This window comes from Zonotrichia albicollis, chromosome 19 (genome assembly GCF_047830755.1).
Source record: "Zonotrichia albicollis isolate bZonAlb1 chromosome 19, bZonAlb1.hap1, whole genome shotgun sequence".
Classification (NCBI taxonomy): domain Eukaryota; kingdom Metazoa; phylum Chordata; class Aves; order Passeriformes; family Passerellidae; genus Zonotrichia; species Zonotrichia albicollis.
Genome location: NC_133837.1, coordinates 4,554,433 through 4,581,773, shown reverse-complemented (window position 1 = coordinate 4,581,773; position 27,341 = coordinate 4,554,433). Strand labels below are relative to the sequence as shown.

At 53.3% G+C, this 27,341-nt stretch overlaps 1 protein-coding gene across 1 annotated transcript; it reads left to right on the top strand.

Annotated features, from left to right (window-relative positions):
* The first annotated feature begins 1,306 nt into the window (after positions 1-1,306).
* EVPL (envoplakin) lies at positions 1,307-27,341 on the top strand. Its single transcript, XM_005494070.4, has 22 exons — positions 1,307-2,066; positions 8,065-8,164; positions 8,867-9,021; positions 10,072-10,195; positions 11,686-11,811; positions 12,066-12,104; positions 12,837-12,998; positions 13,531-13,638; positions 14,268-14,363; positions 14,602-14,727; positions 15,559-15,705; positions 15,849-16,003; positions 17,305-17,402; positions 17,919-18,100; positions 18,801-18,979; positions 19,368-19,506; positions 20,073-20,266; positions 20,993-21,143; positions 21,728-21,811; positions 21,897-22,007; positions 22,634-22,726; positions 23,537-27,341. The coding sequence occupies exons 1-22, from the start codon at positions 1,993-1,995 to the stop codon at positions 26,984-26,986; spliced, it is 6,093 nt and encodes a 2,030-aa protein (XP_005494127.2). The 5' UTR covers positions 1,307-1,992; the 3' UTR covers positions 26,987-27,341.

Sequence of the window (27,341 nt, the reverse complement as noted above, 5' to 3'; positions counted from 1 at the left end):
GAGCAAGGGAGAGGCAGCTGAGGCAGGCTGGGAGCTCAGCATCACTCCTGCATGGGGCTCAGGAGCTGGCCTGGCTTCCCAGCTGGTGCCTCACACGGTCTGTGAGCAGCCAGGTGCCCTGCCAAGGAGCTGCTCTCCTGCCAGAGATGATCCCCTGTCTGTCTGTCTGTCCTGTCTGTGTGGCTGCTGCTGCCTGCCAGGGCGTGTGTCAGTGTGTGCACAGGCTGACAGCAGGGACCTGAAATGCTGTGTCCTGCCAGGGCTCCTCACAGGCAGGGACACAGGGGAAGGGCCCCAGCAGTGTGTGGTTACACAGAGCAGAGCAGAGCAGAGGAAGGTGCTGGGCTGGAGCTGTGCAGGGGAGGAGCCCAGCCAGGGCTCCAGGCTGCTCCAGGTGATGGATGGCTGGGGAAGAGGCTGTGCAGAGAGGGCTGTGTTGGTGTGTGCTGGGTTTACTTTTGGTGCTAATCCTCAGAACTTCCTCCACGTGCCAGGGGCTGTTTTCCAGGGGATTACAGGCACTTGATCTTGTCCAATTTAGTTTCCTGTGATTCTACAGTGAATGAATCCCCTCCTGACCCATGCAAACATCAGCCCCCCACAGAAGAGCTTGTCCCATGCTTCTGTTTTGTGTGGGCACAAAATCAGGCCTGTGTGGAATCAAATGCATTCAGCTCCCATCTCTGGCAAAGCTTTGTGTCACTCAAAACCTTTGAATGCCAATGACAGGACTGGCTCTGGTCACAGAGCATCACTGCTGGCATCACTGGGATGTCAATGGCAAAGGGGTGATCTCTCAGCAACCACCTTCCATCCTGTCTGTGTCCTCCCTTCTCTCCTGAGACAAGTGTGATTTAAATTTAAAGAGGACAAAGAGGTCACCCAGGAAGGGACAGTGGATCCTGGGCCTTTTCCTCTGGCCCTGGTTTGTCCTTGGACCTCACACAACAGGTGAAGAACAGCCATAAACCTGTGTTGGCATCACTGGTGTTTATGTGGGGGCTGTGACCCCCCTCTTTTCCTGTCCCCTCCCTCCCTGGTCCTGCCCTGGGTAAGATCCTGTGTTGCTGTGGGATCTGTGCTGGATCAGGGTTCCTGGTTTGTGGGGACCTTTGTACTTGGCTTTGTCTGAGCCCTGGGGCTGGGCAGCCCCTCTGAGCCTGGATGGCATCCCCAGGAGCCACAGAGATGCCAGGCTGCTGCTGGGCTCAGTGGGAACCACTCAGGACTCTACAGAGAGGGGAAAGAGCTGCCCAGAGGCAAAGCCTGGTCTGGTGCAGCCAGGGTGGCTGGGCAGGGCCTCAGACCCAGATCTTTGGGTTGGGTTTGTCCCAAGTGAATCCTGGTGTTTGGGGCTCCTGGGATGCTGTGTGGAGCTGCTGACCTCCCCCCTGCCCTGAGCCCTCAGGGTTTTCCTGGGAACCACAGGGCCACCTTGTGCTTGCTGAACTGAGAATTGTTCTGAGAAAATGCTGGACTGAAAATGTTCTGAGAGTTGCTGATTCCCAAACTGCTGCTGCCACCTCAGGAAACGCTCGGCTGGCTTTGTCCGTGGGGATTCTGCTGTTCTGTAGCCCTTTAAACAGATGCTGCAAGGAGATGCTTTAAAATGTGCCTCGATGGCTGCAGTGCACTCCCTGCAAGTGACATTCCCAGGCTTTTCCTGCCTGCACAGTGCTCCCTGTCCCTCTGCTGGGAAGCTGCTGCTCGGCTGGGGCTGTGTGAGCCCGAACACTCTCCGAGCCAGGGCGAGGTCTCCCGTTCTCCCTCTGGGGCTCTGCTCTTTCCACCCTAAACTGGTTTTTCGAGTCATTTTTTCAGAGGTGCCTCCATCTCCGCTGCTGCTGCTCACCTGCATTCGGGGAGGAGCCTCGCAGGAGCTGCTCTTTATGCGCCGCCGAGCGCTGTCCTTCCATCCCACACAGCAGAGCAGGGAGCAGGGAGCCACCAGAGCCGTGCCGAGCCCGGGACAGCAGCTGGGACCTCGCCAACATGTTCAAGGGGGGGAGCAAAAGCTCCCCGAGCAGAAGTTCCCCCAGCAGAGGTTCCCCTGTCAAACCGAGCAAGTAAGTGTGACCCCTGTGTGTGTCACTGCTGTGTGACCCCTCTCTGTGTCTGTGTGACCCCTGTCTGTGTGTCTGTGCTCTGTGACTCTCTCTGTGTCTGTGTCTGTGTGACCCCTGTCTGTGTGTCTGTGATCCCTGTCTGTGTCTGTGTGTCCCCTCTCTGTGTCTGTGCTGTGTGACCCCTGTCAGTGCTGTGTGACCCCGGAGGATGACAAGGGATGGATGGTCTGTGGTTTTTAAGCCATCCTAAGTGCCATCCCCCCGTGGAGCAGCAGAATTTTGAGGTTTGCTGGGAGCTGATACCCAAATGTGCTGCCTGGCTGCAGTCCTGGTCTCTGGTGGGCTTCATGCTCCTTCCCAGCAGTGTCTGCAGCCCCTGGAATGTGCTCAGAGCTGTGGTCACTGAGTAGGGAGGTGCAAAAAAAGTCTTTTTGGGCAGGTAGGAGCAGGATAAAAACAACCTCTGTGCTTGGGTGGAATGGGGTGTGCTCGGTGCTGATGCAGATCCCAGGCTGGGTATGGGATCCTGGGGATTCCCTGGCTGTGTGAGGCTCTGGGATTCCAGGATTTCCTGGTTCTGTGAGGCTCTGGGATCCTGGGATTCCCTGGCTGTGTGAGGCACTGGGATCCTGGGATTCCCTGGCTCTGTGAGGCTCTGGGATTGCAGGATTCCCTGGTTGTGTGAGGCTCTGGGATTGCAGGATTCCCTGGCTGTGTGAGGCTCTGGGATGCTGCCCTGGATCCCTGGAAAAGGATGCTGAGCCTGCTGCTGCTCAGGGGAAGGACAGGGAGGGTTGGGTTTGCTGGTGGCTGCTCTGACCCAGCCTGGGACAGGCCAGGTCTCATCCCTGAGTTTGCCTCTTTCAGACCTGTTTGGAACACCCTGCTCTAGGGAAGGTGTCCCTGGCCATGTCCTTAAGGCCCCTTCCACCCAAACCATTCTGTGGTTCTATGAAGAGTCCCTCAGTGCTGAGGGAATGAGATGTGTGATGCTTCCCAAGGATCAGGGACTCCTCTGAGAGGAGGAACTCCTGCAGGGAGATCTCAGCCCTCCCTCCAGCTGCTCTTGTTGAATCAGGATTATTTTCCACCTTCCTCAGCAATTTTGCACGTTGTAGGGTTGGTTGATTCCATGGGAATTCTCTGCCCTGCCATGGCTGGAAGCTGAGGAAGCAGCCAGGGGGGTTTGCTGAGGAAAGGGGACATGCAGGGTGAAGGGGGTGGTGGCCACATCTCTGGGGCCACCAGCAGCACTCCAGGACAGTGTGTGTGTGTGGGGACACACCTGGGGGGTCACAATGTGCTGCTTTGGGGCCAAACCCCAGGTCAGCCAGCAGCCACTGAATAGAGGGGGAGCTGGGCAGAGAGCAGGGCCTGGGGACAATGTGACCCCCCAAAGGCTGGGGCTGCCTGAGGGGTGTCAGCAGCTGGACTCTGCCATGGGAACCTTCAGTGGGGCTGAGCATGCACAAACTCATCTCAAAGGCAGCTCTGGGGGCTCTCTGAGCACCCAGCTTTGCCTGGGGCCTGGCTGCACTGAGGCACCTCCCAGCAGCCTGGAGCTGTGTCAGGCTCTGCTTTATTCTGCCTCACTAATGCAACCTCTGCACCTCCCCAGCCAGCTCCCAGAGCAGCCTGGGGATTTCTCAGCAGTGCAGAGGGTTTGGGCAGGCTCTGCCCCAGCATGAACCTCCCAGAATAACTGGAGCTGCATCCCAGCAAGACCTCACAGCTCTTCCCCTGCAGGATGGAGGCTGGAGCCAGCAGCACAGCAATTCCTGAGCTGTGCCTGTTCCAGGAGGCACCAACCATCAGACACAGCCTCATTTGCTTGGCCATGGCCTGGGGCTGGGTCAGTGCCCAAAGTAGCTGAGAAAATGAAGGTGGATGAGTTGTCTTGGGAGCAGCCACCAGCACACGCTCTGCAGATGGCCCCAAGAAAATGTTGGTGGCCCACAGCTTCTCTTGGTGGCCCCAAGGCCACAGCCTCAGCAGCAGCTGAGTTTGCCTTTCTCTGGGGTTCATGTTGAGCAGCTGGACCCCCACAGAGGGCTCCTGGTCCCTGGGGCAGTGGTGTTGAGCCTCCTGCCAGGGCCCTTTGCTGTCTCACCTTGGTGGATGCACCCCAGGGAAGCATCAGCAGCACAGGTTTGTGCCCAAGAAGCTTCCTGGCTGTGCCCTGCTCCAGGTGGAGGCACTGCAGGGCTGAAAGGGAAAACTCTTGGGAAGGTGGAATTGGATTGGATCTGGCTGGACTGGCTGTGCCTGGGTGTGATTCTGACAAAGGAGGTGGATGGCACGTCATTTCCTGGGATTTAAGTGTCTCCTGGGATTGCTGCTTTTCCCACCATCTCCCTCTGCTGCTCCCATCAGCCTGGAGCAGTGTGGGGACAGGCAGGGCTGAGGTACTGACCCAGAGCTGGCAGGGGGTCAGGTACTGACCAGGGGTTCAGGGATGCTCTTCTTGGATCTGCTGGCAAACCAAAATGTGCCAGGACTTCTGTGTGTGTCAGGGAGAACAGACCCAGCCTTGGGCCCTTTTCACCCCACAAGGAAGGCACAGAGGGGTCAGGGACTGCTGTGGGTGGAGCTGTGGTGCTGCCCAAAGTGCCCTGGCAGGGGTGACCAGGAGTGGGGACAGTCCTGCTGCTGCTGGGAGACACCATCCGTGCTGTGCAGCTGGACTGTCCAGGAGGCAGAAAGTGGAAGGAGAAATGAACCAATTAATAATGCTAATAATAGTGCTGTGCCTCTCCTAGGCATGAGATGGCCCTAGGGAGGAGGCTGCCCTGGCTGCTGAGGAGGAGGAGGAGCAGGAGGAGCTTTGCCCAGCTTGCCCTCAGCCATCCCAGGGCTGTGGCTGTCCCATGCTCTGTGTGTGGGGCTGGACCCGAAGTTCAGGGGGCTGAGGGGTGTCCAACATCAGCTAATGGCTGCCTGTATCCCACCTGATGCCAGGTGCCTCACACAGCCCAGGTGGCAGCATGTCCACCCTGAAATGCAGGGCCCAGCTCTGGCTTAGTGAGAGCTCCTGCCCAGGGGCAGCAGGGATGGACAGGGGGACACCCCGAGGAGGGACAGGGGGACACCCCGAGGAGGGACAGGGATGCATCCACGGGCTGTGTGTGTGGGTGTTTGCACAGACTCCCCTCGGCACACCCTGCTCCTCCTGAGGTGATGTTCTCCAGGAATCATCCCCCCTTCCTGCTAACCAGGCTGTTGGCAGCAGCATCCTGCCCTCCAGCCTCAGGTGTTCCGTGCAGCACAGCCTGGCATGGGCTGAGTCCCTGTGACCACGAGGTTGCTGACATCTTTTCTGGCCACAGTTTTGTTGTGGCTCAGCCTAAACAAAGCAGGTTCCTGTGCCCAACCTTAGGAAATAAGGGATGGAGTGCCCCAGTGTTTCCTTCAACCAGAAGGGGAGTGCCAGCAGGAATAAACAGGATTTTGTTGGTGATCTACCATCCTGGGGAGGATGGATCCTCACTTCTCCCCTCTTGGAGCAGCACAGAGTTATCCACAGCCACATGGGCTCAAACAGGACACCCCATCGAGGTCTTTAGGCAGGAGCTGGGTTCAGGCAGAGCTGCTGGGGGCCGATGCTGTTCCCGGGCTCTGGGAGAGGCTCCGGGCCCGGGCCCAGCCCAGCCCGTGACTCACATCCCCTCCCTGCCACAGAGCCCGGGCAGGAAATTTGGGTGGTGCTCAAGTATTTGCTCATGGGACACCACCTCATTCCAGGCGTGTCAGGGATGAGTGGGAGGTTGTGTAACCTCCTGGGGAGGGGGCACCTCCGGGAGCTCCAGCCTGCAGCACGCTCAGGCTCGCAGGGACCGAGCCCTGTGCTGCTCCCACCCACCCACCCTCCCTGTGCATCTCCCTGGGCACCGCAGGTTACACCGGCAAAGAGCAGGGGTGTCGTAGGAGGGATGATTAACGGGATGTTAAACACGGGCTGCAGCAGGGAATGATGCTTTGGTGGTGATGGATGCTCTGCTTGGGCTCCACAGTCCCTGGAATTAGACCCGGAGAGCAGCACTGCCCAGCTCAGCAGTTCCCTTTCACCTCCTGATGAGCATTGCAGGCACGGCCAGCCCCAAACCTGGGGCAGCTGAGAGCTTGGGAAATTAAAAACAAGGGAGGGGCTGGGGAAAGGGGACAGCAGGACGCTGGGAGCAGGAGCACTGGGGCTGTGCTCCCTCTGGAGCCACACGGGCTGTGCTCAGTGGGGGCTGAGCTCGCCTCAAACGAGAGCTGTGGCACCCGAGTGCTTGGCTTGGGGTGACCATAGCACTCCCTGGCATGTCAGAGTCTCTTGGGGCTGTAATAAATTAACATCCCAGCACCAGTTCCAGCCTTTGGAATGAGCTGGAGCCTTGAGTAGGAGCTGGAGCAATGGCAGAGCCATTAAGGGACTCATTTCCCCCATCCTTTGTGGTTTCAGGGGCTTGGAAGGAAAGCACACGGTTAAAGGGCAGGTGTGGTGGCTCTGCTGCAGGACATCACCTTTCTCCTACCTTCTTCTTCCACCAAAGAGGCACAAACCTGCCCTGAAGAAGTGTCCCCACTCCAGCTGACCCCCACTGATGTCCCAGTGCTGCTGCTCAGACTCTTCCCTGCTCTCAGCTGCCAGCACCAGCACACAATGTGCTCAGCTCTGCTGAACTTTGTCCCCTCAGCAGCATTCCGAGGCTCCGTCCCTGGTGCTGCTGTCCCTGCCCACCCCCCTGGCAGGGCTGTGCTCTCCCTGCCTGCAGGGCAGGGCCAGTGCTGTCCCCAAGGGCTGTCAGAAACAACAGGACACGGGGGCAAAGGTGGCACTGAGCTTTGTGCTTCCTTGTCTGCAGGGAGCCTTGGGAGCCATCCTGTGCCTGGCTGAGCCTTTGGATCCAGGGCTGCTCGTTCCCTAGGGTGGGACAAGGGCTGTGATGGGATGTGTGGTGGCACTGAGGTGACAGCAGTAGGGAATGGCTGTTGGGAACCTTCAGTGGAGCCCCACTGGGGTGAGCAGGGCTGGTAGCTCTGCCATGGCCTTGGGAAATTGGAGTCTGGGAACCACAGGCTATCCTGAGCTGGAAGGGACCCACCAGGATCATCAAGTCCAACTCCTGGCCCTGTGCAGGACACCCCAAGTGCTGAGAGCACTTTCCAAACACTCCCTGAGCTCAGACACGCTCAGTGCTGTGACCACTTCCCTGGGAGCCTGTTCAGTGCCTGAGCATCCTCTGGGTACAAAACCCTTTCCTGATATCCAACCTAAACCTGCCCTCACTCAGCTTTGTGCTGTTCCCCAAGCTCTGAAAACACCACAGCAGCCTACAGCACCCAGAGGGGCTTGTGGTCTGCACAGCAAGTCCTTGTGCCCTGCAGCCCAGTCTTGGGGTGGCACTGGGCTCTCCAGTATCTCACTGTACCCAGCTGTGGAGAGCTCCACATGGACCAGGATGGCAGCTCTGGGCTGGAGGGCAGGACCAGGATGGCAGCTCTGGGATGGAGGGCAGGAACAGGATGGCAGCTCTGGGATGGGCTGGAGCCCACCTGTGCCAGCAGCACCCAGGGCAGGCACCCAGGGGAGCACCCCCAAACAGGGTGAGCATGTTGTGCTGCCTCTGCAGGGTGCTCCCCTGGCCTCCAGCCCTCTGTGGCTTTGGGTCTTCCAACCCCATCCTGGTGTTTTTGGGAGCCCTACAGCAGGGTTTTCCCCCCTTTTTTTTCTCTATTGTTTTTCCCCCTCTGATGTTTTTTTGAATGCACACAAAGTTTGGAGCATCTGCAGCAGGGAGTTGTGCAGAAGGGCTGGGTGGTGGCAAAATCCCACCCCAGACTCTGAGCACAGCAGCTCTGAGGGCAGCAGCAGGCACTGAGCACCTGTGTGTGCCCCTGCCCTTGGACACAGCTCAGGCTCTTTCCTGAGAGACCCAGGGGACATGGGGGAAGGCCTGGGACAGGGATGGAGGGGCTGAATCTTTACCCACCCGCTTTGCTGTTCCCTCTCCAGGTCCTCCACAAACGAGCTGGCCGTGCTCATCTCCCGCATGCAGACAAATGCTGACCAGGTGGAGAAGGACATCCTGGAGACTCAGTCCAGACTCAAGCAGGTCACTCGTGGCAGGGGGTGGTGGGAGGTGAAAGGCTTTGCCTAGAAATGCACTGTCCAGAACACCACCCAAACCTATGAAGAAGAAGGACCAGCCTCCACCCTAAAACCTCCATCTTGCTTTATATGTATTACTCTATTCTAAGACTTAAACTCTAAATTTTCCATCCTGTGATATTACACACTTCTAATCAAACTACACACCCATAATCCCAGTGCTATCAATCAATTTTGGAAGCCTTCTCCACAGCCTCAGGTCAAATGCAGTGCTCTCCTGGGGGTCAGAGTCTGTCAGCACAGAAAGTCCCAAACTCTCAGCACCCAGGACTGCAGCAGGTCAGGTGTCTGCTCTGTGTGTGCTGCTGCAGGTTTGGGGGCTGGCCCGAGGCTGGGGAGGAGCAGACACCCCACAGAGCCTCCCAACCCTTGGGGCAGCATCCTGAGGCTTCTCAGATTCTCTCTGCCCAGTGCCTGAGGCTTTGCACAGCCAAGGGCTGTCTCAGCTGTGGCAGCACAGCCCCAGGGGCTGCCAGCCTGACCCACAAAGGCCCTGGCAGGGAGGGAGCTGGGGCAGGAGCCTGGGCACCAGGGCTCCTTTGTGGCTGCTCTGTGGAACATGCAGAGCCTCTGTGCTGGCCAAGGAAAGTGTGGGGAGGTCCCTGTGGTCCAACGAGGCTTTCTCATCTGTCTCTCTGGCCTCCAGGACTCCAGCAATCACCAGAAGAACAAGGCTTTTGAGTTCCAGACAGAGAATGCCAGGAATTTGAAGGAAGCTGAGATCCTGCTGAAGGATCTCTTCCTGGATGTGGACCGTGCCAAGAGGCTGAAACACCCACAGGCTCTTGAGATAGAGAAAGAGTGAGTACAGTGGAGGGACAGGTGTGATGAGGGCACTGAGCAATGGGGAACCTCCTCAGGACATGGAATGAGCTCCACTCCTTGCCATAAGTGGTAGTTTCACTCCTCTTACCACAGAATTTAGCCTTAAAATAATTTTTTCTGCCAATTTATTATAAAGGTATTGGTATGCAGGGTGGATGCCAGAGCGATTGCCCAAGTGGCTCCAGTATTTTGGGAGCCCTTATAAAAGGTACTAGAAAAATGCAGAGCTAAAATGTGGCCCCACTATCAGGGCAAATCCCCTTTTCCTCTGCCTTCCCTGAAAGAAATACCTTTAATCTGGGGCAAGCACAGAGCCAGAGGTGTTGTTGGAGTGGGAGAAGAGCTTCAGTTCGCTTCTGGTGCTCTGCTCCCCTCACTTCCAGCCCTTTATGCAGAAATCAGGAGGGAAGTTCCCCAGTTGGGAAGGGCAGCCCTGCCCTCCCTGCAGCATCCTGAGGGCAGCAATTCCTGGGACATCCCTGGAGACGGAGAACAGCAGGACAAGGGCTGGACGTGCTTGTCACAGACATCTTTTCATAAAAATCATGTCTTTAAGATTTTTCTCCCTTCTGAGAAGCTGTGGCCTCAGCAACAAAATGTAAACAATGGTTATCTGCTGCTGTGGAATGCAACAGGTGCATCTGTGATTGGTCTTGGGTGGATGTTTGGATTTACTGACCACTCACAGCAGAGCTGGGTCTCTGTGCTGAGACACAGCCCGTTGTTATTCATTCCTTTGCTATTCTTAGCTTAGCTAGCTTCTGAGAACTTTCCTTCTATTTCTTTTAGCATAGTAATAATGTAATATATATGATAACCTAATAAATCAAGCCTTCTGAACGTGAAGTCAACATTCTCGCCTCTCTCTTCACCCTGAAGACCCTTGCAAGCCCTGTAACACATGCTGAAGGAGGCCAGTGCCACAGAGCGACAGCACCTGGGCCTTGGGGGTGAAATTTGGGTTCCACCTTGGCTCTCCTGCACCCTGAGTGACACAGGCACCTGTGCCTCTCCCTTGTTTGGCAGCATCCAGCAGCTCCACGAGCGTGTGACACAGCTCTGTGCCGAGTACCGCGCCCTCTACGAGCAGCTGAACCTCCCCGAGCTGGGGCCCAGGCTGGACTGGGCCAGGATCCTGGAGCAGAAAATGGTAACACACCTGGGGCTGGGGGTTCTCTCCATCTCCTGCCAGGCCAGACAGTGTTTGCTGCTGTCTCTAGGGCTGTGCCAGCCACTGCGTGCTCAGCATAATGCTGGGATGGTGGAGGTGGTGGGAATCCATTCAGTGAAAATAGAAAAAAATAATAGAATAATATAAAATACCAATATAAAAATAATAAATAGAAATAATAGAAATAAACATAAATAATATATGCCTGCTCAGCATAATGCTGGGATGGTGGAGGTGGTGGGAATAATTCAGTAAAAATAGAAAAAAATAATATAATAATATAAAATATCAATATAAAATAATAATAGAAATAAACATAAATAATATATGCCTGCTCAGCATAATGCAGGGATGTTGGAGGTTGTGGGAATAATTCAGTAATAATATAAAAATAATATGATAATATAAAATATCAATATAAAATAATAATATAAATAATAGAAATAAACATAAATAATATATACATGCTCAGCATAATGCAGGGATGGTGGAGGTGGTGGGAATAATTCAGTAAAAATAGAAAAAAATACAATAATAATATAAAATATCAATCTAAAAATAATATAAAATAATAAATATAAATAATATAAATAAACATAAATAATATATGCATGCTCAGCATAATGCTAGGATGTTGGAGGTGGTGGGAATAATTCAGTAATAATATAAAATAATAAATATAAATAATAGAAATAAACATAAATAGTATATGCATGCTTAATGTAACGCAGGGCTGTTGGAGGTAGTGAGAATAATTCAGTAATAATATAAAAATAATATAGTAATAGAAAAATAATAAACATAAATAATATAAATAAACATGAATAATATATACATGCTCAGTGTAACGCAGGGCTGTTGGAGGTAGTGGGAATAATTCACTAATAATACAACAAATAATATAAAAATATCAAATAATAATATAAATAAATAGATTTAATAAATTAATAATATAAAATAATAATAATAATTCTAAGTGAAAGACAGACTCTCCTTCTACCTCTTAAAACCCTCTGGAGCACCCTCTGAATTAACCTCTTCTGGTTAAGAGTTACCAGAGGGGGATCAGGGAGAGAGTCCTGCTGTGGGATGAAGGGATGGGGAAGGTGCTGTCTCCTAGGATTTTACAGCCCTGCCTTTCAGGGTTTGGGTATGTGGAGTTCTCAGACTGGGGGCAGTTTGGATTCCCCTGCAAGCTGGGGATGGTATTTAAGTGCATCCCATGCCTGTCACCGTGGGCAGGGGGCTGGCTCAGCTCAGGGCTGTAGCCCAGGGCTGTGTGTCTGGTTATTTTTGCCCCTGTGTATGGCTGGGGAAAAGGCAACCAACAGCAATGATGGGAAACAACCAAAAAATCCTCTCCCTTCCTGCTGGGCCCCTATCAGATACCAGATCTTTCCATGCCCTGCCTGGGGTTTCTCCCTGAGATGAAGCCTTGGCTGTAGTGTGTGCCCTCCTCCTTTGCACAGAAACAAGTCGATGCAGGGCAGTATGGCCCTGGCATGTCGGAGCTGGAGAAGCAAATCGCTGAGCACAACATCCTGCAGAAGGAGATCGAGGCCTACGGGCTCCAGATCAAGAACCTGCGCTCCGGGGTAAGGCCCCTCTGTCCCCTCTGTCCCCTCTGTCCTGTCACTGCACTGGAACCTGCTGGCCGTGCCACTGCTGGCCCTGTGTCCCATCTGCTGCTCCACACCCTTGTTCTGCAGAGGGCCCAGGAGGTGGCTCCTGGATGGTTTCTAAAGCACATTCCATAAATCAGTTCATCAGCATTCACCACATGTTTTGCTAACAGCTTTTCTTAATTTTTTTTTTTCACCTCCTTGGTCTTGGCTGTGGTGTAACCCAGGATGTGGCAGATTTAAAAAGCCAGTACAAGGACTTGCTGGTAAGATTCTGGGTGGTTTTCTGAGCAGGTGGGGTCTTACAGCAGAGTGACACCATCCCTGATGGTCAGGGAACACCCAGTTTAGAACAGGAGCCACCCCTGGGCTTGCTCAGTAAAGTTGTGTCCCTCATATCATCTCCCCATTTCCTTCCCTCCTTGGGATAGCTGTAAATGAAAGAACTCTCTGTCCTCAGGGCAGTGCAGAGGGTGAGATCCATGTCTCTTCTCTTCGTGGGTCATGGACCTGCAGTTTCCTCTGTGTCCATGAGCACAGGGACCAGAAGGCACCAGGAAATGCAGCCCAGCCCACACACTTCCACATCAGGATTGCAAATGGGGAGGCTTGCCCTGATCCCTAACAAGGGTTCCAGAGAGGAAAGGAACAGCCAGAGCAAAGAGGTGGCCAGGAAGAAAGTCCTGGGTTTACCCAGCTGGGCCCATGAAGCTGATGCTGAAAATGGGATTTGTGGGAAATTCAGCAGCTCTGAGACTGCCCCGGGCACCAGCCCACACCCGGCATTCTGGTTAGACAAACACATCTTGTCTGTGAGGAGGGAAAGGGAGCAGCAGCCCCATCAGATAAGAGCCAGTGGTGGCAGATTTCCCACCAAGGTTTCTGGGAATCTCCTGCTGGATGTGCAATGGGAGTGTGGTCCTGGGGAGGAAGAGGAGGAGGGAAAAAGGACTCCCCAGGCTGAGCACTGACACTCTCTTTGTCCTGTGTGTGGGCAGAAAGCTTCCATCTGGCGAGGGCAGAGCCTTGGCAGCCTCTACCACCACCTGCAGGGCTGCACCAAGGAGCTGGGCTACCTGACAGAGCAGCAGACCAAGATCCTGAAGCAGGACTGGAGTGACCAAATGCTGGATGTGCAGAGCGTGCGGCGCGAGTACGAGGTGAGCCCTGGGGGCTGCCAGCGTGTCCTGCCCATGGAAGGCTGGCCAGGCCTGGCACAGAGAACCTGCATCCCAGCCCCCTGCACAGCCACCACCAGCCCTGAGCATCAGCCTTTCCAAAACAGAGGGGGAAGAGCCCCCCTGGGTGCTGGAATTAGGAACGAGCCGCTCTGTGGGACCCCTCCTGTCCCCTGAGCTGGCATGTGGGATCATTGGAGGCTTTCCATGATCAGAGAGAAAGGAGGGACTCAGTGCCACATCAGCCTCAGTGGCCACAGTACAACACCCAGTGGCTGCCATGTGCTGGGACACAGAAAATGAGAGGGATAATTGCATAGGAAAATGCTCTTTGAACAAATGCCCTGATGCTTTCTGAGGCCCAAATGTGTCTAATTAGTTTTAGCTCTGCCTAGCCCCTTCTATTTTAAAAAACAAACAAACAGGCAAGGCTGTCTGTGCTTTGGGAGCCTCATCTCTGTTATGTTTGGTGCCCCAGGAGACCCCAGGGTCAGAAAGTTTCTTTTCCCTCCAGGATTTCAAGTCCAATGAGCTGCTCAGCCAGGAGGAGTTTGTGAACCACCTGCAGGACGATGGGGACAGGATGATTGAGCTGAAGCACCCAGCCATCAAACCTATCCAGGTGGGGAGAGGGGTCCCTTCCCCAGTCCCATGGGACAATGACAGTTTCTGTGCCTCAGGTGGTGGGGCAGAGGAGACCCCTTCACCTCTCCCTGCAGCTGTGTCACTGCTTCCTTCCACACTGCACTGCCTGCACTGCAGCATCCTTCTGCCTGCTCCAGCCCCACAGGGGAGCTGAGGGAAGTGCAGGGTCTTCACCCTTTCCAAAATTTCCTAGAGACAGTGGCCAACATCTCTGTGCTGGGACCAGCCCTTGCTCAGGTTCTCACACACATCAGTGCAGCCACCTTCACACTGTTGGGAAGTTCCTGGTGTGCCTTCTCCCACGTGAAAGCAGCTCCCATCCTCCAAGGCTGGATTTCCAAGCCTGCAGATGCAGTGCCAGGCTGTGGTGGGCTCTCAGTCCCCAGCACCACTGGAGCTGAGACCACTTGAGAGGTGATGGCTGCTCTGTGTGAGCCAGGTCCTTCCCAAGGGGTGTCCTCACTCAGGCTCAGCATCAGGCAGTGCCTGGGCACAGCTTTGTCTCTGCTCCTCCTCTGATCTCTGGCACTTCTGAGGAAAGGAGGCCTGTGATGGGGGAGGCAGGACCAGCTGGAACCCACTGAGATGTGCTCTGTCCCACCACAGGCTCACCAGGAAGCCTTGAAGAACGAGTGGCAGAATTTCCTGAATCTCTGCATTTGCCAGGAGAGCCAACTGAAAAGTGTGGAGAGCTATAAGAAGGTAAAAAGCAAATTCATGGGCCATGGCTCTGCAGGTCAGGCCAGAGTGGGCAGGCTGGGAGGAGAGACAACAAAGGGGTGAGGAAGGGAGACCCTTTGCTTGCACCTAGTAAAGGTATTTTGGGGAAATGTCCCTCAAAATAGAACCTTTTAGAGGTGCTGGGAACTGAGAGACCCCACTGGACTTGGGGACAGTGGTGTCCCCCCATGCCTGACTGTTTCCCTACCCACACCTCCAGTTCCAGGATGATGCTGAGGCTGTGAGCCGCTCCCTGAAGAAGATGAGCTCTGACCTGGACACCAAATACAGCAAATTCAACAAGGACAGCCCTGGGGTGGTGTCAGATCTGCTGCTTCAGCTGGAGGTGGGGCCTTCAGGGCTGGTGGCACCAGCCAGACCTCAGTTAAATCCAAAGTTAAAAACTCTCCAATAAATTAGAAAGGGGAAAGGGAAGAGGTGGGGGAATAATCCTACAGGGAGAGCTCAGGCCAGCTGTGTGCTAGGGAAGGGATCCACACTGCTCACACTGCCCTGAGGTGGCACTGTCCCCATCAGTGACACACAGCCAGACCCCAGGTCACCATCAGAGTGAAGGAGAAGTGCAAGGAGAAGCTTTGTGCTGTCCCCAGCACAAGAGACTTGGGTTAGAGGGCCTGGCATCCAACAGGGAAAGATCCTCCCATCTCCTCAGCACTCTCATGAGCCAAGGGCAAGGGAGGGAATAAAGAGATCTGACCTCAGGGGTGAGGTGCAGATGGGAAAGGAAGATTTGCCCCGGAGAGAGGGAGGGGGCATGTTCACCATGGTATCTTCCCAAGTATGCAACACATTTGGCTCTCATGAGATGCTGGAATCTTGGTACTTTCTGACACTGGAATGCAGCCATCTCTTGGAAAGTGTTCCGTTTCTGAAAAGGAAAACTCCTTCAGGATATTTGATATGAAAGTGTGGGTTCACCTAAGGTTAACCCAGGCTGTGTTCTCAATGGCAGATCTGTGAGCAAAGGAAACTGAGGAGAGTGTTGGGAATGGAAAGGGAAAGGAGGGACATGGAGGGATTGAGAATGGAGAAACTCTCAATTCCACCCCACAAAGAGCCCCAAATAATTGGTCCCAGCATATCTGCTGTAGTGTGCACCTCCCCTTCCTTCCTACCCAGACCTGGCCACAAGCTCTGTCTCCCCTGTTTTGTTTAGAACGAGGAGAAGGCGTTGAAGCAGGCAGAGAAGAGCATCACTGACCTGAAGAGGAGGAGCAAAGAGATCAGCCCCCTGAAACTGCGCAGGACACGTCCCCCTCAGCCCCTCACGCTGGACACCCTCTGTGACTGGGATGCTGGGGAGGTGAGGCTGGACCAGCAGCACCCTCAGAAGGGACAGAGAACTGGATTCTTCTCTGCTTGCTCCAGATCCTGGCTCTGAGGTGTGAGGAGCTGTCTTAGGGCCAGAAAGCCAAGCCTTTCACCGGGTTTTGTGTCCCCTCCCAGGTGCAGCTGACCAGAGGGGACAAGTACACTCTGAAGGACAACAGCAACCCAGAGATGTGGGTGATCCAGAGCAGCACTGGTGTGGTCCAGGAGGCACCTTCTGCTTGTTTCTCCATCCCTCCTCCTGACCCTGAGTCCATAGACAAGGTCAATAGGTGAGTCTGCAGCAGAGACCCTGACCCAGAGAGACATTTTGGACTCTCTTGGGTCATAACCAGCCTGACTGCAGAGACAGCAGCTGGGGACAGGCCTGTCAGCTATCTAGTACTAAATCCTTCTTGGAGGGGGATTTTTCCCTGCACCCAAGTGTCTCATCCAGGTGTCTACCACTCCCCAACATCCCTGCACACTGCACAGACCTCACTCTCAATGAGTTTTCTGGCAGTCAGGCTTGATTTCTTCACCCAAACATGTGACTTGCATAGGTTTGACTAAATTAATTGCAGAATCAGTCTGGAGCTTGGGACCTGCCAAACAGGACAGAGTTATCTGTGGAATCTGCTCCCAGGCAGCCCCAGCTGAGACTGAGCAGGGCTCCCTGAGCCTCTGTGTGGGTTTGCTGCCTGCTCTGTCAGCTCCTGCCGTTCCCACAGGACGGGGCGGGGTGCAGGGAGCTTGGCCCTGCCTCTTTAATCACTGCCCCGGGTGTTTGGGCAAATCAGGGCTGCTCAAGTGCTGAGGAAAGGCCACAGCCCAGACTCAGCTATGCAGGCATGCCCAAGGTGGGTGGGTGCCCACCAGGTATGCCATGGGTGTGATTGCTTCATTGTGTTCCTCAGTGTGTACCCCTCTTCACACATCCCAGACTATTGAGTCCTTTGGATTTATGGGTTTCATGAGTGTTTTAAAACACAAATTGAGTTCCTCTGCAGAGAGGAACAGCTCTCATCTGACAGCAGCCAGGCAAGCTGGGAATTGCTGGTTTTAGCACACAGTGTTCAGCTGGAACAGTCCACAGCAGGGATGAGAACCAGCCTGGTCCTTCCTGTTCCCCCCTTCTTCTGCTTCCAGGAGTCCTTTCTCACCCAGAAATATTTTTTGGTCCTTCCAGCTCTGGCAGATCCCAGCCCTGGTTTCATTAGGCAGGAACCATCCTTACAAGTGAGACGTGGCATTTCTAGTGCAGCAGCCACTTGTCCTTGTTTCCTTCAAGGCTGCAAAGCACTGCAACCATATCAAACACATTTCCAGCTTTGATAGCTTCTGCTGAGAGTTGGAATCACTGGCTTCCTTGAGAGAACTCAGCTGCTCAGACCAACCAGCTGCTCTTGCTGCTGTGCCCTTTCCTGAGGGACATCTCTGAGTTACAGCAGGCTGCAGGCTCCCAGCCTTTGAGGACACCCTGCCTTGCCTTTGGGGACACCTCCCCAGCACAGCCATGGAGCTGCTGCTGCTGGGCAGGGCTGTGTCAGTGCTGTGGCCCCTCGTGGCTGATGGTGCCTTTCCCTGCTCACAGGCTGGAAGGGGAGCTGAACACGGTGAAGCAGAAGCGAGCGACGGTTCAGAGCACCCTGAGACGCAGCCACAAGGAGCAGGCACAGCCCAGCCAGCAAGGTTTGTCACCTGGATAGCCCAGCCCTCTCCAGAGGCAGCTCTGGGAGCACAGCACCCAGCCAGGGTGGGCAGAGCCCCTGCAGCTCACACAGTGACACTTGCAGAGGTCCCTGTGGGAGGATGCCTTCTCCTCCATGGCAAAGATAACCTGACTCCTGTCTCAGCAATTCACTGAAAGTCTGCTGCCTTTCCTAAGTGTCTGAGCTCCATCAACAGCTGGAGGGTATTTAGGATTTCAGGGGGATGTGCTTATCCAGAAACTTTAATTAAACCTGCTTTGTAATCTGGGTCCCTTGCAGTTCTCTTCCCTAGCTGGGGGCTGTGAGATGAGCAGGCAGCCGTGGCTAAATCCCAACCCTGGGTTATCTGTGCTATTCCCAGAGCTGCAGTTCAAAGGCAAAGCTGAGAAGGGATGTGTCTGCATGGCAGCACTTGTCTCTGTCCCTCCTTTGCAGCTGTGGCTCACCATGGCAGAGCTAAAACCTGGGGATTAACCTAAGCTGTGTCTCACTGCAGCTCTGTCCAAGAGCCCTCCAGCAGTCCAGGATGATCCCCAAGCTGACCAGCTCCTCAGCAGCCTGGATCGTGTGGGCAAGGACCTGGTGCAGGTAGAGAAGGAGGTCTTGAACCGAGTGAGGTCTCCTGTGAACTACAGTGACCCTACAGATGACCTGGGCAGGAGGATCAAGCAGCAGCAGGTGAGCAGGAGTAGGAGTGGTTTGGTAGCTCTGTGTCCCTGGCCCAAAGCAGGACAACATGGAAATAACACTGGAGACTGGAGAGGACAGCTGGTGCTCCAAAGGAGAAAACCACACTGCAGATTTAAGGGTTTCAGGCTGGCTTGAACCCTTGAAATGGGACAAAGTGAAACCCTCAGGAAACGCAGGATCTTTCCTTGTCTCTGAAGCAAAAGGGTCCAATCATTTCAGAGTTGTGATCCGGGTCCCTGTCCTGGGAAGGCTGTCACCCTAAGAGACTAAGGGGAAAAGGGAATTAATCCAAGGCCAGCTTTGTCTCACCTGATGGGAAATACAGACTTGTCAATGTCAGTGAGACAGGAAAAGAAGCAGTGCCCTGGAGCCCCCCTCCTTTCCTCTGGGTCAAGGTCTGGGTTTGCAGTGTTTCAGCTTGTTACATCCTCATCCATGGGTGTTTACCTGGCTCTGGCAGCAGGATGGGCTCAGGCAGGTTGGTTTTTTCCACCTGTCTGTGTGGATCTCTTTCCCACACCCTGGCACTGCCAGACAGCCACAGTCTGGATGGGGCTGTGCCCCAAGGGGCACTGGAGGGGCACCACACCCTGAGCCCCACAGCCAAATCTGCCCCTGAGGGAAACACATTTCCACAGCAGCACTGTTCTGGCTCTGTTGGGTGACTGTGCTTCCATCTGTGTGCCAGGAAACAACAAAGAAACTTGAGAACCTGGGGGCAGCCAAGGATGCCTTGCAGAAGGAGTGTGAGACCTACCTTTCCAAGAAACCCAGCAGCACCTCAGCTTCCCAGCTCCCTGTCACTCTGAACGCCCTCAGGAGCAAATACAGCGATGTCAAAATGCTCTCCAGCCTGTACAACGAGAAGTGAGTGATGGGGATGAGGGAAGGAGCTGTTCTTGTACAGGTGTGCCAACAAGAAGCATGACAGAAAATGCTTTTGATCTATATGATGTTGGTTGAGATCCAGCATAGGTTGGAAACCTCCCATCCATCATCAAAGGACTCCTGTGAAGGAGTTCCTGTGGGTAATTTGTGAGGAGATCCCCTCACCACAGAAAATCCACCACAATGGGTGTGTGTCCCAGCTCTGCTGTGTGGTGAACTGCAACATATCTGACTTGTGAGCAGCACATTGCTTGTTCTCTGACATCCTGCAGAAGCACTCATTTTAAGCAAGGTTAAACATCAAAGGGAGAAAACAAAGAGTGGGGTTTCTGTAGCTAAGCTTGCCCTTCTTTTTCCCCTTTCCTAGGGCTAAGGCTGCCCTGAACCTGGAGACTCAGATTGAGAACACAGACAAGATTGTCAGCACGTTTGAGGCCAAGCTGGCTCAGGACAGCATCATTCCTGCATCCCCCAATGCCCTGCAGGATCGGGCCAATGACCTGCAGGTAGGGGAGCATCAGGCTTCTCACTGTGGGGAGATCCCTGAGCTCAGGGACCAGAGTGGGAGGAGCTGGATTTAACAGAGCACCTTGAGGCACCAGTGATTAAGCATTTTTGAGGACTTTTTCCTTAAAGGTTTAATGTTGGTGTTGACCTGCTCTCACTGGACAGCAAAACACTCTGTCCCTCTGTCTCTCCCTTTGCAGTCCCTAAAATACATCATGACCCCCTTAGCATCCAGTCTCTGTTGCTCTACCTCACACTTCTCCCTAATCTTTTCTGCTCCAAATCTCCTTGCCCCATCCTTGGCACCCACAGTGATCTGATGTTTTGCCTTCCCCAGAACTTCTCAATGCACTGTCCAAGCCACGTTGCTCCCCAGCTTCCCTGGTGAATAAACCTCACTGCTCCACCTCTTCCACCTCACTTGGAGAGCCTGTCAGTGAGGTGGAAGAGGTGGAGCAGTGGGGTTTATTCACCAGTGCTGCCCAGTCAGTGGCACACCAGGGAGGGTGTTTGGGTGCTGCTCTGACTGATGCCAACACAAGGTGTGTTTTTTCCTGGCCTGCAGAAGATGAGGCGGGACCTGGTGGCCCAGGAGGGCTGTGTGCTGAGGCTCAACAGGGGGCTGAAGGATGCTGAGCACAGCTGCAGTGCTGTGCAGAACAACTTCCAGGAGTTCTGCCCCGACCTGCCCCGGCAGAAGCGCGAGGTGCAGCTCCTCAATGACCGCTACCACGCCGTGGCCGACCAGCTGGACCAGAGGTGAGCACCCACCCCTGGGGCATCCCTGCTCCTTCAGCTATGGTGGAATGGTGTGACAGTGTTCACAGGGGTCTGAGGATGAGGGAAGAGATGAGGATCTGACTCCATGTAGGCTTGATTTATTATTTTGTGATATATATGATATTAAAATTATACTAAAAGAATAGAAGAAAGTATTTCATCAGAAGGCTGGCTAAGAATAGAAAAAGAAAGAATGATAACAAAAGCCTCTGTCTCAGACAGAGAGTCTGAGCCAGCTGGGCTGTGATTGGCCATTAATTAGAAACAACCACATGAGACCAATCCCAGATGCACCTGTTGCATTCCACAGCAGCAGATAATCACGGTTTACATTTTGTTCCTGAGGCCTCTCAGCTTCTTAGGAGAAAAAATCCTCCTGTCAGGAAAGGACAGACTGTGACAGGCTGGGGCAGGGTCAAAGCACTGAGTACATTCTGCATTGCAGGACCCTGATCCCGACCCCAGTCCTGTAATACTGAGGACCAGGTGTGTCCTTCTGTGCAGTTGCCACCTTCCTATTCACAGCACAGGCTTTGAGCTTCCAGAGTTGTGCTCCCCACTCAGGCATCAGCTGTCACCTCCTTGTTTTTGTTATCTTGGTGTTTGTTGTGGTGACATTTTCACCTTTCACCTTCCTCCCTAGGAACTTGCACACGAATCTTTGCCCTTTCCCTTAACATTCCTGTACACTTTTGTGCTGTGCAGAGAGAAGACCCTCAGGAACATCAGCCTCACCTACCAGCAGTTCCAAAACTCCAATGAGAACCTGATGTTCTGGATGAACAACCTACCCAAGCACCAAGTGAAGACCACTGATGGGCCAAGCCAGATCAATTACAAGCTGCAGGCACAGAAGGTGTGTTCCAGGGCAAGAACAGCCTGGAACTTTACAGGGATGGGGCAATTTGCTTGTGAACAGCACATGCAAAATAGTACCAGGCAGCTCCTAGCTGTGTGCTCCCCACCACAGTGAATGAACTAGAGAAGGATTGCAGCTCATGGATGGTGTTTCCTGGTGTATCTCACCTAGCTGGGCTTATCTGCAGTGCTGATGTCCTCATCTGTGCCAGTCACCTCCAGGCTGAAATCTTCTCCATGGAGAGGACACTTTCAGATCCTGAAATACTGCACTTCAAGCTAAGATGTTGTATCCAAGTCCTTAATTTTTCTCTCCTTGAGCAGACTCTAAGCTCACTAGCTCAGACAAGGAGTTGTGGAGGTCTCTGTGTTGGCTGTTATTTATCTTATTTGTGATAAATCAGCGTGAGAAGTCCTAGGCAAGCTATAGCACAGCTGAGATACCCTAAAACTCTGGAGACTCTTCCTAAATGTCTTCCTGTTGCCACCATTTCCTGAGCTGAGCTGATTCTCTAGGCTACAGGAGTATTACTGGGCAGCTGGGTTTCAGAGTGTCCTTAACAGCCTGTGTGTCTCCTGCAGAGGCTGGTGGAGGAGATCCAGAGCAAGGAGCCTGAGAAGAACGCCCTGATCAGGCTGTCCCAGAACGTGCAGTCCACGCTCAATGTAAGGATGGCTTCTCCCATTTGTCACTCCCTAAGCATTTCACCCAAGAGATCCCACCTGATTCTCGTGTGTTTGCTCTGGACAGGACTATGAGTTTGAAGCAGGCAAATACAGCTCTTCTCTGGACCCTTCCCTGACTGACTCTGCTGCAAAGAGGCTGCGGGTGACCCCCCTGCAGGAAAGCATCCAGGCCCAGGTAAAATGTTAAGATGAAGACACAGAAACCATTGTCCTGCTCATTACCCATGCCCCAATGTCTTCTGCAAGGCCTTAATCCATTCTTACAGCCACCACTGGTTATGGTCCTAATCCCAGAGTCAGAGTCCTCAGGGATCCCTTTGTCCCTGGGCCAAAGCAGCAGGGACAGATCCTGAGTGTGAGATCCTGAATTAGGGCTGTGCCTGGCACCTTGGTTGAGATTGGTGTTGCCTCCTCACCACATTGTGTATGCAGATAAAACTTACAGGGTGTGTGTGTGGGGAGGGGAAGAAGCCAGATCTCCTCTGCGCTCTTCCCAGTTACACCCCACTTCTGCATCACCTTGAGCCTTTTGCCAGCTGCTCTCCATCTGTGAATTTGGAAGACTGGGCCCTGTGTAGGCCTGCAGGCATCTAACAGGAATTCAAATAACAGGGACAGGATCTCCTGCAGGAGTCCTTAGACTCTGTGTCTCTCTAAAGAGTCAGATGGGAAGACACTAATCTCTAGAACTATGACATGCACAAAAGTGGTCCAGGTGAAAGGAGCTGTGGCAGAGTCTGCCATGCAGCAGAGCTGTGTCTGGGTGAGGGCACAAGGCTCTCATCACTCTTTCTTTTGCAGGAAAATGATGTCACCAAGCTCTACATGGAGCTGGCAGCAGAAAATAAGCAGCAGCTCAGCCGGCTGGAGTTTGCCAAGAAGATCGTGGAGAAGGTACCAGCTTAGAGCTCACTGCAAGATTGGGGTGCTCTAGACTGGGGTTCAGATCTGCTCAGCCTGGGGCTCCCCCACCCCTCCCTGAGACTCCACATCCAAGTGTGAGGAAGGACAGGAATGGAAGTCCCACTGAGAAAAAGACCACAAGAAACCACAGTTTCACTAAAACTGATCTTGGGTTGTGACTCCCATCACCTCTGGTGGCCCTCAGCTCTTTACTGAAGCTGTAGTTTATGCTTAGAAAAAAAAATTAGTGCTTTTGGGGCTTTTGAATCCAGTTTTCTTAGCCATAGTTAACCAGCCATCACAGACTGAGAATTTCAGATTTGTTTGTGAGTGTGGCTAGAATTTAGTGCTCACAACCTTCTGGAAACCCTTCAAAGCAATAGGATTTTTATGCCTTTCTAAGGTTTGAACCACCTGTAGGAAAGGTCTCAGGACCAGGTGACTTTTAGTTCAGGAAGCACGAGAGATTGAGCTGGGGACTGGCTGTGATGCTCTCCCTTGGCTGCAGATACAGGAGGGCAGCACAAAGCACCTCTGTGGGCTGCTGCAGCACCTCCATCTGAAGGGGAAGACCCAATTTCTACAAATTCATTTCCCACACCACCAAGTCAGTTGCTTGAGATGATGTGGTTGTGTCCTCACAAATTTACAAACAGCCTTATTTGAAGACTGCCTGAGGATTCTGTGCCAGTTTTGTCTCCCACCATGCCATGTCATTTAAAAGATCTCTGAGTCACCTTAAAAGAGTGGCTTGGTTTGCCTGCCTTTTTTTAAATTCTTTTTTTTTTTTTTACCTTGCAGAAGGAAGTGCATGAGGACATTGAAGCTGTACATGAGCAAACCCAGAAAGCTGAAAACAAAGCCACTGCAAGCAGGGAATCTGAGGGGTTGAAATCACAGCTGGAGGAGGAAAGGAGGAAAGTGGCCAGGATTGAAGAAGACCTGGAAGAACACAGAAACAAGCTGCTGATGTTGAAAACTCAGAAGCCCATTGAAAGAGTGGAAGAAAAAGAGGTGATTGAATACTACAGAGACCCACAGGTGGAGAGCAACCTGTCTAGGATGGTACAGCAGATTGAAGAGGAAGGCAGAAAGAGGCAGAGCCTGCAAGAAGACATTGATGGGATGAACCGTAAGCTTGCCCAGATGGAGAGCGAGAAGAAGGTCGCTCCTGCCCAGCTCCTCACCAAAGAGATCACAAAAATTGAGAAGGATCCAAGCCTGGATGGCCAAGCAGAAAGTCTTCGACAGGAGATCAAGCATCTCCAGGAGGAAAGCTTGACTGCTGCTTCAGAACTTGAGCAGCTGAAGAGGGAGCTGCACATGCTGGAGCGAAAGCAGCCCAACATCCGAGAGAAAGTGGTGGTGAAGGAGCTCATCAAACTGGAGAAAAACCCAGAAATGCTGAAGTCTGTTAGGACCCTGCAGTTACAAATAGATGAGGAATCCTTCAAAAGGAAGTCTGCAGAAGAAGCGATAGTGAAAGTGAAGAACAAGATTGAGGAGGTGGAAAGACTGATTGAAACAACAGAACCCAAAATTATTGTTAAGGAGGTGAAACAGGTAGAGCAGGACCCAGAGTTATTGAAAGAGACTTCCAAGCTGAAAACTCTGATTGAAGAAGAGAGGAGCAAAAACTTGATGCTGACAGGTGAGCTGGAAGAGCTGCAGACTCAGTACAGCATCGCAGAGAAGCAAAAGCCCAGGATAGAGGTAAAAGAGAGGGTGAATGAAATCTTCCTGGTGGACCCTGAAACAGAGAGGCAGATTGCACACCTGAAAAGGGAGTTGCAGGAGGTCACTCTGAAAAGGACAAAGATTGACACTGAAGTGGAAGAGGCCTTAGCAGAGCTCAAAGTCCTCAGGTCACAAAAACCAGAGGTGGAGTTTAAGGAGGTCATAGAGGAGGTGGTGAAACATGAAAAGAGTCCAGAGATTCTCAGAGAAATTGACAGGCTGAAAGAGCAGCTCAATGAACTTGTGAACACCAACGGCAGGACCCAGGAGCAGCTCATTAGGCTGCAGGGGGAAAGGGATGAATGGAGGAGGGAGAGATCCAAAGTGGAAACCAAGCTGGTCAACAAGGAAGTCATCCGCTATGAGAATGATCCACTCCTGGAAAAAGAAGCTGATCGCCTGCGTCAGGAGGTGCGCAACATGTCCCAGAAGAGGAGAGCTGCAGAGGATGCCATCTATGACCTGCAGAACAAATACATGCTGCTGGAGAGGCGGAAGCCAGAGGAGAAGGTGGTCGTTCAAGAGGTGATACTGACCCAAAAGGATCCAAAGCTCCGAGATGAGCACAGCAGGCTGAGACGCAGTCTGGATGAGGAGGTGAGCAACAGGCGTCGCCTGGAGCGCGACGTGCAGCAGGTTCGTGTGCTGGTGGAAGAGCAAGAGAAGTTGCTCAACTTTCAGGAGGATCGAAGCAAGAGGCTTGCACTGGAGAAGGAGATGAGACAAATTACACTGAGAATAAAGGAGCTGGAGGAGAGCCCAGCCCCAGTGCAAGAAAAGATCATTATGGAAGAAGTGGTCAAGCTGGAGAAGGATCCAGTCCTGGAACAGTCTGCCAGCAACCTGCGCTTGGAGCTGGACCGGGAGAAGATGGAGGTGCTGAACTTGCAGAGAGAGTGCAAGAACCTGCAGGTGCAAGTCGATGTCCTGCAGAAAACTAAATCCCAGGAGAAGACCATCTACAAGGAGGTGATTCGAGTGGAGAAGGACAGAGCTCTGGAGAGTGAACGTGCACGCATCTGGGAGCTGTTGAGCAGGGAGAGGGCAGCCAAGCAAAAGGTAGAAGAGGAGGTACGGCGGCTCCGGGAGAAGATTGAGAGAGCTGAAGGCATGAAGAGGACTTGGGCTCGTGAAGAGACGGAGCTGCAGAAAGCCAGGAACCTGGCCATCCAGGAGAGAGCCAACTTGGAGAGTGAACTGCGGGAGCTGGAGAGGCAGAAGCAGCAGAAAGTTCTCTTCCTTCGGGAGGAATCCAAACTGCTCAGCCAACGGACTGAGAATGACAGGCAGAAGAAGAAGCAGCTGGAACATGAGGTTTCCCTGCTGGAGGCCGACATCCTTAGGGAGAAGGACCAGATCTACAACAAGGAGAGGTTCATTCGGGATCTCCAGTCAAAGGTCAACCGTGAAGAAATCAATCATGAGACCCAGATGAGAGAGACAAACCTCTCCACCAAGATCTCCATCTTGGACCCTGACACAGGGAAGGACATGTCCCCGTACGAAGCCTATAAGCGAGGTATCATAGACAGAGGCCAGTACATCCAGCTGCAAGAGCTGGAGTGTGACTGGGAAGAAGTCACCACCTTGGGCCCAAATGGGGAGATCTCGCTTCTCCTTGACAAGAAAAGTGGGAAGCAGTATTCCATCGATGATGCACTGAGGCTGAGGAGGATCACAAAGGAGGAGTACCAGCTGTACCGGGATGGCAAGATTCCCATCTCTGAATTTGCCTTGCTGGTGGCCGGGGAAACCAAGCCTCCCTCATCCCTCTCAATTGGCTCCATCATCTCCAAATCCCCCCTCACATCACCCACCACCCACCAAACCCAAACCTTCTTCCCCCCAGCCTCACAGAAGGGCATATGTGATGACACATCCCCCATTGCTGGGGTGTACGACACCACCACCAACACCAAGTACAACATCAAGACTGCCGTTGCGAAGAAGCTGCTCGATCCCATGACAGCTCAGAAGCTCCTGGAAGCCCAGGCTGCCACAGGGGGAATCATAGACCTCATTTCCAGGGACCGGTTCTCGGTCCATAAGGCGATCGAGAGGGGGCTGATTGACAGGACCTACATGCAGAGACTCCTCAATGCCCAGAAAGCTTTCACAGGCATTGAGGACCCAGTGACCAGGCGGAGGCTGTCTGTGGGGGAAGCAGTTCAGAAGGGCTGGATGACCAAGGATAGTGCTTTCCCCTACCTGCAAGTCCAGCATCTAACTGGAGGGCTGATCGATCCCAAGAAAACCGGTCGCATCCCTGTGCTGGAAGCTGTCCAGACAGGGATGATAACGAGCAACCTCGCCAACAGGCTCCAGGATGAGTCCAACTATGAAAAAGATCTCATTGACCCTGTCACTAAAGAGAAGATCAATTACAAGGAGGCCATGGCTCTCTGCCAGAAGGATTCTCTGAGCCACCTGCCGCTGCTCCCAGCTGCGTCAGAGGGGTATCAGCGGTACCACCAGGCGAGCCGCTCCCCCCGGCTCTCGCGGTTCAGGCATTGAATGGACCAAGGCACTTAGTGGGGCTGGTTCCTTCAGGAGTTCATCCCTTCAGAACACCTCTCCCTATGGAGGCAGCAGGCTCCCAGCAATGGAGCATCTAGCATTTAGGGCTGCCTACTCTTCTCTCTTAGCTACCTGCCTCCCAACACAGCTCGGCCGTGCGAGGAAGAAAACGTGGCCATGGGCCTGCAACGGAGGGGTTCCCACAGCCCCCAGGTGCTGTTCCCTGATCAGCCCAGAGAGGGGCTGGTTGTGAGAACTTCACGGGCAGTAGGTTAAATGTGGCTGTGCCCAGAAAGGGGGCAGAGCCAGAGTGTTTTCCAGTTGGGTCATTCTGCATGCAATAAATATAGCA